Raw genomic sequence first — 12,330 nt, 5'->3', positions numbered from 1 at the left:
GTATTTTTCAGTTTAGTTATTGTATTCTTCAGCACTGTGACTTGAGTTTTGTACTTTTTCTATCCCTTTGTTGAAGTTCTCACTCTATTCACCCATTCTTTTGAGTTTGGTGAGCATCTTTATGATCATTAATTTGAATTCTTTATCAGGTAGATTATTTATCTCTGTATCATTGTAATCCTTTTTGTAAGTGTTTTTTTCCTTGTTCTTTCATTTGGAACAGTTTTCTCTGTTTCATTTTGCTTTACTTTTTTCCTTTTTTTTCCCCTATGTGTTAGGCCAAGAGTGAAAGAGTAGCTATGTTTGTGTGATGATTCTTATTCAATCTTGTCCTAACTCTTGTTTGCCTCTTGAACCTTTGGGATTGTCTAATGCCTAACTTATTCTTAGTATCTCCTCATTGCTGAGAATATGTCAAGACCTGTTAGTAATCCAATTGGAGGAATCCCATTTAGCATTCAGTTTCAAGCTGACTGGAAGCCAGACCTTTGGGGAGCATATATATGCAAATATATGCAGTCCTGTGGGGATATGATTGTACTTTCTGCTGGTCTCTGGACTAGGAGAGATGTCCCATAGATGATATTTGCCAATATTGGAGCTTTAGGTAAGTGATAAGTTCATTTTGGGGGAATTCTTATTGAGCTGAAATGAGGCCAAGTGGGTACAGAGGCTGATGTCTTCCTGCTTATGTTCCCTGGGAGTGTTTCCTTAGTCTGTAGATGTGTGGGTAACCTGAAGCCTGTGTCTCAGGCTGGAGCTCTAGGCTAATAGAGAGGTTGTGGTTTTGTCTGCTGTTTGTACAGTGCTTTAGGTGTGGTGGCCTGTCAAGAATTGTTTCTCTGTTACAGTTCCATGGAGCTCTGGAAGATTAGCTGTCATGGCCATCAAGGCCAGGCAATCAAGGGGTATCCCCTGTGTTGATTATACATACCCTGTGGCTTTAACAAGGCAGCTGGAGAGTTTTGGGAGTGAGGCAAGTTCACCTGTTTCAGAAAGGCAGTGGGAAGGTGTCTTGACAGCATGCACCAATGCATCAGGTTAATGCTTTAGCTATGCATGTTTTGGCTTTAGGCCGTGAGCAAGACAATATCATGATCATGCATGTGCCAGCCAAAGAGAACAAGGGAGTGTCAAAACTGCTTGCATTTGCAATCTTTAGCTAAGGAGTGGGAGAAATCCATAAGCATTTTTGCTCACCCATCCAGCCGGAAAGTGAGGGAGCCCTGCAACTACTCATGGTCTCTAGCCTCAGCAAGTGTCATGACTACTCACCCCTACCTGTCCCAGCAAGTTGGCAGGAAGACGCCACATTTGAGCTCACCTACCTGTGCTAGACATGAAATCCAGAATTTCCAGTTAGGATTCTCTTTGTTTTTTATTTGTTTTTGTTTTTGTATTCTCTTTGATACCACAGGGTTTTAGGTATAATTGCTGTAAAAAAAATGACCAAAGCCATTGATGTTGGGGCTTTCCCTCAATTATTGTTACGTGTATAACCTTCTATCCTTATAGAAAATCCTAACACAAAGGAAAAGGAAGAAGTGTTACTATTTTCTTCTTGCTTATGAGTAGTTAAACCTCGTACTAAAGAATAGGGAAATGCTTACTATCATTATGTTTCTAGTGATTTTCCAAAATGCCAGCATCACCACAGCAGAGAGAAAGTTTGAAAATGTGATGTGTTGTTGTGTCTTTCATTTTGGGAGAGTATGTTTAGGAATATTCTCTCATTGTCTCCTCTTCCTTGCAGTCTGGGGTCTCTCTTACACCAATCCATACAGCCTGAAAACTTGCTGTCATGACACATGGTGTTTATTAGTATCAGTGGCAGATTGAAAACGAACAAAAATGAAAAACTCAGTAGAAAAGTTGGAAGATAAATTTGATGATATCTTACTGAAAGTACAGAAAAAAGATAACCACATTGAAAATGGAACTCTCAAGGTAACAGCTATGCTCCAGGTAAAGAGTAACTAATTCAGATTGGAGCACATCAGAAGATTTCAGGAAAAATTTCTTCAAGATGATAAAACTGTTACACTACCAGATGTGTGAATGTATTGAGAAGTGATATATGCACCTGGGAGATTTTGAGAATAAATTAGTATCAAGTACCTAAGTACCTTTTTGTATTTTGTAAGCAAAAACACAAAACAATAAAAACTAAGAAAATAATGAAATCAAAAAACAAAAACAAAGTCATGTTATACAGAAATATTATACAGAAATAGTATATGTGTATATATATATTTATATATATGTATAATAGTATATTACATAATTCAAATATGTAAAGCATTTACTTAGTTATAATAACATTAACATTGGATAACAAACTAAGCAGAATTATGAAATAATTATACTGTGAGAATAAAAAGAAAAAATGTATGCTTATAAGTAAAAGGATCACTGAAGAGATCTTGAAAAATATCGAAGAAAGACCTTGACATTTCATAGTGGAAAATCAATCAACAATGCCTAGCACTGAAAAATCGAGAAGTAGCCATATACTCAAATATGAGACATATTGCTAGATATTTCCCAATATCTGTCTTTTCCCTCTTCTAGAATAATAAAAGTTTAACTGGTCACATGGCTACCCAAATTATATCTACATTTGCAACTTCCCTTGCAGTTAGGTATGACCTTGTAACTAATCTTTAGCCAAGGGGATATAAGGGAATGTGTCTTGTGGCAGTTTCTGGGAAACCTCTTTAAAAGATCGTTGGTACACACCCCTTGCCTTTCTTTCCCCTCATCTCCGTCTTGCTTCCTGGACCATAAATGTCATAATTTTGGACCTTGAGGACAAGGGTTACATCATAGGGATGGCAGAATGGAAGGTGCAAGATAACAGAGTCTTGGAGGAATTCACAGGGCAGAACTGCATGCCAGCTTTAAATTATATACCCCTGGACTTGTCCATGAAATTAAGATATCTTGTCTAAGTCAGTGTTATTTTGAGTATTTCTGTTACAGCCAAATCTAATTCTAATTAATACAGAACATTATTTATAGGTGGAAATAAATATCAAAGGAATCATCTAAAAGAGTGAAAAGTGGTTGATTTTAGCTATTGGAAATAGTAGGAGGGGAGCAGTAAGGAACGTTGGTTTTATAGAACTTGACTCCTTAAGCTATGTGCATATATAAATTTAATTTTAAATAAAAATGATAATAACAAAAACATGCTCTGGTATTCCTTATTCTTGGCTTTTAGGCTTCTCATGCAATTATCCCACTCCAATTCCTCTCCAGTCATTTGTATTCTTGTGTTATACCTCCTGCTAGAATCCAAACTCCTTAAAAACAGGAAAAGTGTCTAATTCATTTCTATTTCTTTGTTAGTATATATACATAGCATACTCAGTAAACACAGGACTTAATCTGATTTTCCATCTGGATCCTAACAAAATAAAAGGCAAGGCTCTGAACAAGGCAGTATTTATTTTGAGAATAGTGTTGGTTTTTAGAAACCTGTGCTTCATGATTTTTCTCTATATTCCCTTTTTCTTCATGTATGTATGAGAAAATATTTTATTTCCTCCTTTAGAAGAGATCTGCATTTTGTCATTCATTCTTTAATAGCACTTCCCTCTTGATCTTCTGGGATGACTCTCCAGTTTGAGTTGAAGCCTACTCATACTTCCTTGAAAGAAACAACTGTTAGCATCTCTTCTGAATTCCACACTGAATGATCCACGAAGTCAGCTATGATGGAATCTTTACACCACAGAAATCAACAAATACTGTAAATCAGAGTGTTTTTCCTTAAAGAGCTGATTGTTACATACTTACCAGCATACTACTGCCACTATTTAAATCTTATATCCACATCTTTCAAATTGAATGTAAACTACTGTTCCCATAACCGATTAATATAATTTTTCAATCTATCATTCATTATGCAATATGTGAGATATATTTCACATTACCTCATGCAATTTTTTAAAAAGATTTTATTTATTTATTTGAGAAAGAAAGAGAGGGCATGAGCAGGGGGAGTGGCAGAGGGAGAGGGAGAAGCAGGCTCCCTGCTGAGCAGGGAGCCTAATGTGGGGCTCCGTCCCAGGACCCCAGGATCATGACCTGAGCTGAAGTCAGACGCTTAACCAACTGAGCCACTTAGGCACCCCATACCTCATGCAATGTTTTAAGCAGTGTTACTGAGATATATTTAACATACCATACAATTTGTTTATTTCATGTATATGATGAAAAGGTTTTTTAAATATGTTCATAGAATTGTGCAACAATCATCTTAATTCCAGAATAGTTCTAGCATGCCAAAAAGAAACCCTATACTCATTAGCAGTCATTCTTCATTCCCCCCTATCTCAAGCCCTTGGCAATTACTAATCTTTCCATCTTTCATATAAATGGAATCATAAAATATGTGGTCTTTGGTGACTGTCTTCTTTCACTTAGCATAATGTTTTCAGGAATCATCTATTTTGTACTGTTTCAGTATTTCACTCTTTTATATGGCTATATAGTATTCCATTATAGGTATATATCACATTTTGTTTATGCATTCACTTGATGGACTTTTGTTTTTTTCCCCATTTTTGGCTATTATGAACAATGCTGTTATGAACATTCATATATAAGGGTTTTTAAAGTTTTTTTAAATTCCAGTTAGATAGCATTCAGTGCAGTATTAGTTTCAGGTGTACAGTTTAGTGATTCAACACTTACATACAACCTGGTGCTCATCGCAATGCACTCCTTAATCCCCAGCACCTATTTAACCCATCCCCCCAATGAGTTCCCTTGAAATAATCAGTTTGTTTTCTATAGTTAAGAGTCTGTTTCTTGGTTTCTCTCTCTCTTCTTCCCTTATGCTGATTTGTTTTATCAAAATACAAAAGCTTCTTTACAGTGAAGGAAACAATCAACAAAACTTAAAGGCAATCTAGGGAATAAGAGAAGATATTGGCAAATGAAATATCTGATAAAGGGTTAGTATCCAAAATCTACAAAGAATTTATCAAATTCAATGCCCCAAAATGAATAATCCAATTAAAAATGGGCAGAAGACATGAATAGGTATTTTTCAAAAGAAGACACTCAGATGGCCCATAGACACATGAAAAGAAGCTCACCATCACTGATCATCAGAGAAATACCAAAACTACAATGAGCTATCACCTCACACCTGTCAAAATGGTAAAATTAACAACATAAAAAACAACAGGTGTCGGCAAGGATGTGAGGAAAGGGTTGCACTGTTTGTGGAATGCAAACTAGTACAGCCACTATGGAAAACAGTATGGAAGTGCCTCAAAATGTTAAAAATAGAACCATCCTATGACCCAGAAGTTGCATTACTATGTATTTACCTGAAGAATACAAAAATACTCATTCAAAGGGAAAGATGCAGGCCAATGTTCATAGCAGCATTATCTACAATAGCCAAATTATGGAAACAGCCCAAGTGACCATTGACTGATGAACGGAATATTATTCGGTCATAGAAAAGAATGAAATCTTACCATTTGCAGTGATGTCAGTGGAGCTGGGGAGTATTATGTTAAGTGAAATAAGTCGGAGAAATACCATATGATTTCACTCATATATGGAATTTAAGAAACAAAACAAATAAGCTTGTGTAAGTTTTTGAGTATATATACGTTTCATTTCTTTTGGGTATATATCTTAGAGTGGAATTGCTGGGTCCTATGATAACTCTATGTTAAAAATTTTGAGGACTATTTTTCAATGTGGTTAAAACATTTTACATTTCCACCAGAAGTATATAATGGTTCCAATTTATCTACATCCTGCTCAACACTTCTTATCATCTGTCTTTTTTATTATAGACATCATATTAAATATGTCTTCAAATTCTTTGCCCATTTTTAATTTCATTATTTGCCTTTTTATTATTAAGATGTAAACTTTCTTTATATATGCTGAATACAAGTTCCTTATCAGATATGTGATTTGAACATATTTCCTCCAATTCTGTGGATTATCTTTTTCACTTTATTGATGTTCTTGTTTACAGCACCTCATGCAATTTTTTAAAGCTTTCATTTATGACACTCTTCACCCACAACATGAAAATTATTGAAAATGTCTTACCCGAACTATTTCACAGTCAACATTTAATTCAGTTGCAACTGCTTCAATTTTCTCTCTACAGACAGAACCAAGGCTGGTCATTCCATTGTCCCAGTACTTCTTAAGGGTGGCTAAGTCTCGGTCACTGAACTGAGTGCGATCTTGTAGCTGTTAAAACAGATTTAAAATAATTAGAATAATCAAAGGAAAAAATATTATAGAAAGGACTAACTGGGTGATATTTGCTAGGTTACTTTCAACACATAACAGTAGCTAAATTAATTTCATAGTTCTTTTTTTAAATTAATTTATTTATTTGAGAGAGAGAGTAGGAGTAGGGGTAGAGGGAAAGGGAGAAAGAATCTTAAACAGGCTCCATGCTCAGTGCGGGGCCTGAAGCTGGACTCAATCTCATGACTCTAAGATCATGACCTAAGCTGAAACCAAGAATCAGAGGCTTAACTGACTACAACGGCCAGGCACCCCTGATTTCACAGTTTTTAATATGTGTGCCCCCATTTTGAAATGGGCCTGTCCATGATATTTATTTCTATAACATGAAAGCATGCTAGAATAAAATGAGTAAAAAAATTTTTAACTCTTAGAAATTAAGCAGTATTGATTTTAAATGGTTGTAATCATTTAAGTAATACATTACCATTGTGGAAAATACAGATAAATTTAAAAAAGGAATTTAAATCACTCACAATTCTGGAAATAGCACTTGTTAACATTATAATGTGTATTTTCTCAAGCATTTTTCTATGATACACATATTCACATTCACACTACATACATTTTTTAAATAACAGGATTACATCACTGTCTTGTTTTTAGATAAGTTAATCTAGATTTGCCATACATACGTCTTGTACTAATATTATAATTAAAAGTGTAAATAAAAAATGTAAGAAGATAATGTAGTCTTAATCATATTTGTGGCTTCAAAAAGTTTCATAATAACCTTATACTTTTTGTTCTTAGATTTTTTTTAAAGATTTTATTTATTTATTCCACAGAGATAGAGACAGCCAGCGAGAGAGGGAACACAAGCAGGGGGAGGGGGAGAGGAAGAAGCAGGCTCATAGCGGAGGAGCCTGATGTGGGGCTCGATCCCATAACGCTGGGATCACGCCCTGAGCCGAAGGCAGACGCTTAACCGCTGTGCCACCCAGGCGCCCCGATGTGCCACCCAGGCGCCCTGATTCTTTAATCAAACAAACTATGGTCATTTTATATTGTTTTAATTCAATGAATCCTGGAGGCACCCCTAGGAAGTAAATTAGAAGCATGATAGAATAATGTCTTCCATTTTTACAATTGGGAGTCAGAAAAGCAAGGTCAGGGGACTCATTCAACAGGACACAGAATGTCCATGGCAGAGCTAGAAATAGAAATATGATTTTTTTCTGGTAGCTTCATCCCTATGATCTCCAATTATCTCAAAGGGTAGTGAAAAAATCTGAAAATAAATTTTAATTAAAAATATATATCCTGCAAAGTCCTGTATGTGTTTGTATGTGTTTGTGATGAGAGAATAAGAGTGAGAGAGAGAGCAAGAAAAAAATGAACTTGTGGGACTTCATCAAGATAAAAAGCTTCTGCACAGCCAAGGAAACAGTCAAAAAAACTAAGAAGCAGCCCAAGGAATGGGAGAAGATATTCGCAAATGACACTACAGATAAAAGACTGGTATACAAGATCTACAAAGAACTCCTCAAACTCAATACGCGAGAAACAAATAAACAAATCAAAAAAAATGGGCAGAAGATATGAACACACTTTTCCAATGAAGACATACAAATGGCTAACAGACACATGAAAAAATGTTCAAAATCATTAGCCGTCAGGGAAATTCAAATCAAAACCACACTGAGATACCACCTTACGCCAGTTAGAATGGCAAAAATTGACAAGGAAGGAAACAACAATTGTTGGAGAGGATGTGGAGAAAGGGGATCCCTCCTACATTGTTGGTGGGAATGCAAGTTGGTACAGCCACTTTGGAAAACAGTGTGGAGGTTCCTTAAAAAGTTAAAAATTGAGCTATCCTACGATCCAGCCATTGCACTACTGGGTATTTACCCCAAAAATACAGACGTAGTGGAGAAGGGCCATATGCACCCCAATGTTCATAGCAGCATTGTCCACAATAGCTAAATAGTGGAAGGAGCTGAGATGCCCTCCAATAGATGACTGGATTAAGAAATTGTGGTCCATATATATAATGGAATATTATTCAGTTATCAAAAAGAACGGTTTCTCAACATTTGCTGCAACATGGACAGGACTGGAGGAGATAATGTTAAGTGAAATAAGTCAAGGAGTGAAAGTCAATTATCATATGGTTTCTCTCATCTATGGAACATAAGAACTAGGAAGATCGGTAGGAGAAGAAAGGGATAAAGAAAGGGGGGTAATCAGAAGGGGGAATGAAGCATGAGAGACTATGTACTTTGAGAAACAAACTGAGGGCTTCAGAGGGGAGGGTCGTGGGGGAATGGGATAGGCTGGTGATGGGTGGTAGGGAGGGCACATATTGCATGGTGCACTAGGTGTTATAAGCAACTAATGAATCATCGAACTTTACATCAAAAACCAGGGATGTGCTGTATGGTGACTAACATAATATAATAAAAAATATTTAAAAAAAAAGAATCCAAGGGTCCCCATAAAACTGTAAAACCCCAACATCAGGGGAAAATACTATATTGAGCTCCTGGTGTTACCTCACCACCTGTGTATTTCTCAGATACAACTTTCTTTTTCTTTTTTTTTTAATTCTTCCCCAAGTTTCTTCTCTGTTTTTTCTTTTTACCTATTTCTTATTGAAACTAGATGTTTAATACAACATATTCCATAGTAGCTTTTTTACTTACCTATTTCTTATTGAAACTAGATGTTTAATACAACATATTCCATAGTAGCTTTTTTACTTGTACTTTTTCACACCTATATATATTTTATTTTTTATATATACATATATAGAGATATAGATATATAGATACAAGCTTCAATGTAGTCATTTTTCCCCTAAAGTCATATTATATATATATATATAATATAATAATATATATATATATAATCAGTTTTAATTTCCCTGTAATTATGGGAAGAAGTGTCCCTAACAAAGAGAACAAAATACACCCAGGAAGAACAGAAACACCCTACCCTGCCCATATCGAGACATTATAGACCCCTCCCCTCAAACCCTCCATTTTTTTTTTAACTTTATAAATCTTATTCTTGGGTTTTATTTTGGCTGTGTTTTGTCAGTAGTGACCTCTGACCACTCCAAACATTCCCAGGGTGCATCCAGCCTGGACTGTGGTTGATATTTTCGACTCCGTACATCCCCTCAACCACCTCTCAACAGAATGACTAGGAGGAGAAACTCCCAACAAAGGAAAGAACCAGAGACAATGCCCTCTCCTGCAGACATAATGGATATAGATATAAGGAAATTGTCAGAAATAGACTTCAGGGTAGCAATTACAAAGATAATAGCTAGGCTTGAGGAAACCATTAGTGGCAACATAGACTCTCAAGGGCAGAAATGAGAGCTAATCAGGCCAAACTTAAAAAATCTATGAATGAGATGCAGTCTAAACTGGATACTCTAACAGCTAGAGTAAATGAGGCAGAAGAACAAATTAGTGATCTAGAAGATAAACTGATAGAAAGGAAGGAACAGGAGGAGGCCTGGGACAAACAGCTTACAATCCATGAAAGCAGACTTAGGGAAATCAATGACGCCATGATGTTCCAATGTCAGAATTACTGGGATCCCTGAGGGGTGGAGAGAGAGAGCGGACTAGAAGTTATATTTGAGCAAATCATAGATGAGAGCTTCCCTATTCTATGAAGGAAACCCAGAAAGGGCTGGGAAGACATATTCAAAGTACTAAATGAGAAGAATATGAAGCCAAGAATACTTTATTCAGCATGGCTGTCATTCAGAATGGATGGAGAGGCAGAGCTTCCAGAATTCTATAAAAGAAGAAACACCCCAAGAGTAATATAGACCAGAAATTTACAGAGACAATCCATAGAAAGAGGGACCGTACAGACAATAGGATGACAATAAATACATATCTTTCAGTAGTAATTCTAAACATGAACAGCCTAAATGCTCCCATGAAATGGCACCGGGTTGTAGATTGGATACAAAGACAAGACCTATCCATATGCTGTCTACAAGACACTCATTTTGAACCTAGTCACCTCCAGACTGAAAGTGAGGGGATGAAGAACCATTTTCTATGCCAATGGACCTCATAAGAAAGCTGGGGTAGCAATTCTTATATCAGACAAATCAGAATTTAAACTAAAGACTGTAATAAGAAATCCAAAGGGACACCGTATCATTCTTAAAGGCTCTAGCCAACAAGAAAAATCTAACAATTGTAAATATCTATGCCCCCATATGAAAGCAACCAACTACATAAGCCAGGTGTTAACCAAAATAAAGAATCAAATCAAAGATAAGATATTAATATTAGGAGATTTTTACATTCCATTCTCAGTATTGGACAGATCATCTAAACAGAAGATCGACAAAGAAACAAGAGCTTTGAATGACACATTGGACTAGATGGACTTAGTAGATACATACAGAATATTCCAACCTTAAACAACAGAATACTCATTCTTCCCGAATGTACACAGAACTTTCTCAAAAACAGACCACATACTGGGTCACAAATCAGGTTTCAGCCATTACCAAAAGATTGAGATTATTCCCTGCATGGTATCAGACCACAATGCCTTGAAACCGGAACTCAATCACAAGAAAAAATTTGGAAGGAATTCTAACACTTGCAAGTTAAAGAGTATCCTCCTACAGAATGATTGGGTCAACCAGGAAATTAAAGAACTTAAACAATTCATGGAAACTAATGAGATTGAAAACACATCAATCCAAAACATATGGGATACTGCAAAGGCCGACCTAAGGGGGAAATACACAGCCACCCAAGCCTCTCTCAAAAAATCAGAAAAATCCCAAATGCACAAGTTAACCCTACACCTAATGGAGCTGGAGAAAGAACAGCAAATAAAACCTAAACCAAGCGGGAAAGGGAAATAATAAAGATTAGAGCAGAGATTAATGAAATAGAAACCAGAAAAAAAAGTAGAACAGATCAATGAAACAAGAAGCTGCTTCTTTGGAAGATTTAATAAGATCGATAAACCACTGGCCAAACTTATTCAAAAGAAAAGAGAAAGGACCCAAATTAATAAAATCATGAATGAAAGGGGAGAGATCACGACTAACACCAAGGAAATAGAAGCAATTATAAGAAATTATTACCAGCAATTATATGCCAGCAAATTAAGCAACCTGTAAGAAATGGCTGTCTTCCTGGAAACATACAAACTACCAAAACTGAAACAGGAAGAAACAAATAATCTGAACTAGATATTTATAATTTTAGTTACATTTATTTTCCAAGTTTCTTGAGTAAGTACTTTGGTTTAAATGAGAAGTTAAAAGAAGAGGTGTGTAAGGTAGAAAAAAATAAGAATTAACTATTAGTTCACAACCAAAAAAAAAAAAAAGAGAGAGAGAGAGAGAAAGAGAGATCTTTCCCTTATGAAAAGTGCATAGCATTGTTCATTTTCTCAATACAGAAAGGCAATTAAATAGGCAAAGAATGAAGCATACACTTGTTCCACTAGGTTTTGTGTTGTAAAAAAAATGCATATTGCATACATATTATATGAAACGTTTAATGCAATAATACTCAGTGAATTGACATTTTACCTGTACTAATTTTATGTAAAAATGAACAGAAAAAAGTAAGTTCAGTTGAAAACATTGGTCTATAGCAAATATTCTAAAAATACAAAAAGAAGTAGGAAGATCAGTAGGAGAAGAAAGGGATAAAGAAACGGGGGTAATCAGAAGGGGGAATAAAGCATGAAAGACTATGGACTCTGAGAAAAAAACTGAGGGCTTCAGAGGGGAGGGGGATGGGGGAATGGGATAGACTGGTGATGGGTAGTAAGGAGGGCACGTATTGCATGGTGCACTGGGTGTTATACGCAACTAATGAATCATGGAACTTTACATCAAAAACCAGGGATGTACTGTATGGTGACTAACATAATATAATAAAAATATTATTATAAAAAATAAATAAAAATACAAAAAGAGCTACAAAGCAACAAGAATTTTGATTTCAAGTCAAACTCTGTCAATAATCTAGCTATTCTTTTTAGAAAAGCTTAATTCCACACTGGGTGTTATACACAAAC

General features: G+C 35.7%; 1 protein-coding gene across 1 annotated transcript in view; it reads right to left on the bottom strand.

Moving 5' to 3' along the window:
- HDX (highly divergent homeobox) overlaps nt 1-12,330 on the bottom strand; it is a 192,691-nt gene that overhangs the window by 72,292 nt on the left and 108,069 nt on the right. Inside the window, exon 5 of the mRNA XM_045800031.2 lies at nt 6,091-6,237. Coding sequence (XP_045655987.1) covers nt 6,091-6,237 — 147 coding nt within the window. The remainder of the gene's footprint in view (nt 1-6,090; nt 6,238-12,330) is intronic.

The sequence above is a fragment of the Ursus americanus genome, chromosome X, assembly GCF_024610735.1.
Source record: "Ursus americanus isolate L20-20 chromosome X, mUrsAme1.1.p, whole genome shotgun sequence".
NCBI lineage: Eukaryota > Metazoa > Chordata > Mammalia > Carnivora > Ursidae > Ursus > Ursus americanus.
This window is presented reverse-complemented; position numbering and strand designations above follow the sequence as displayed.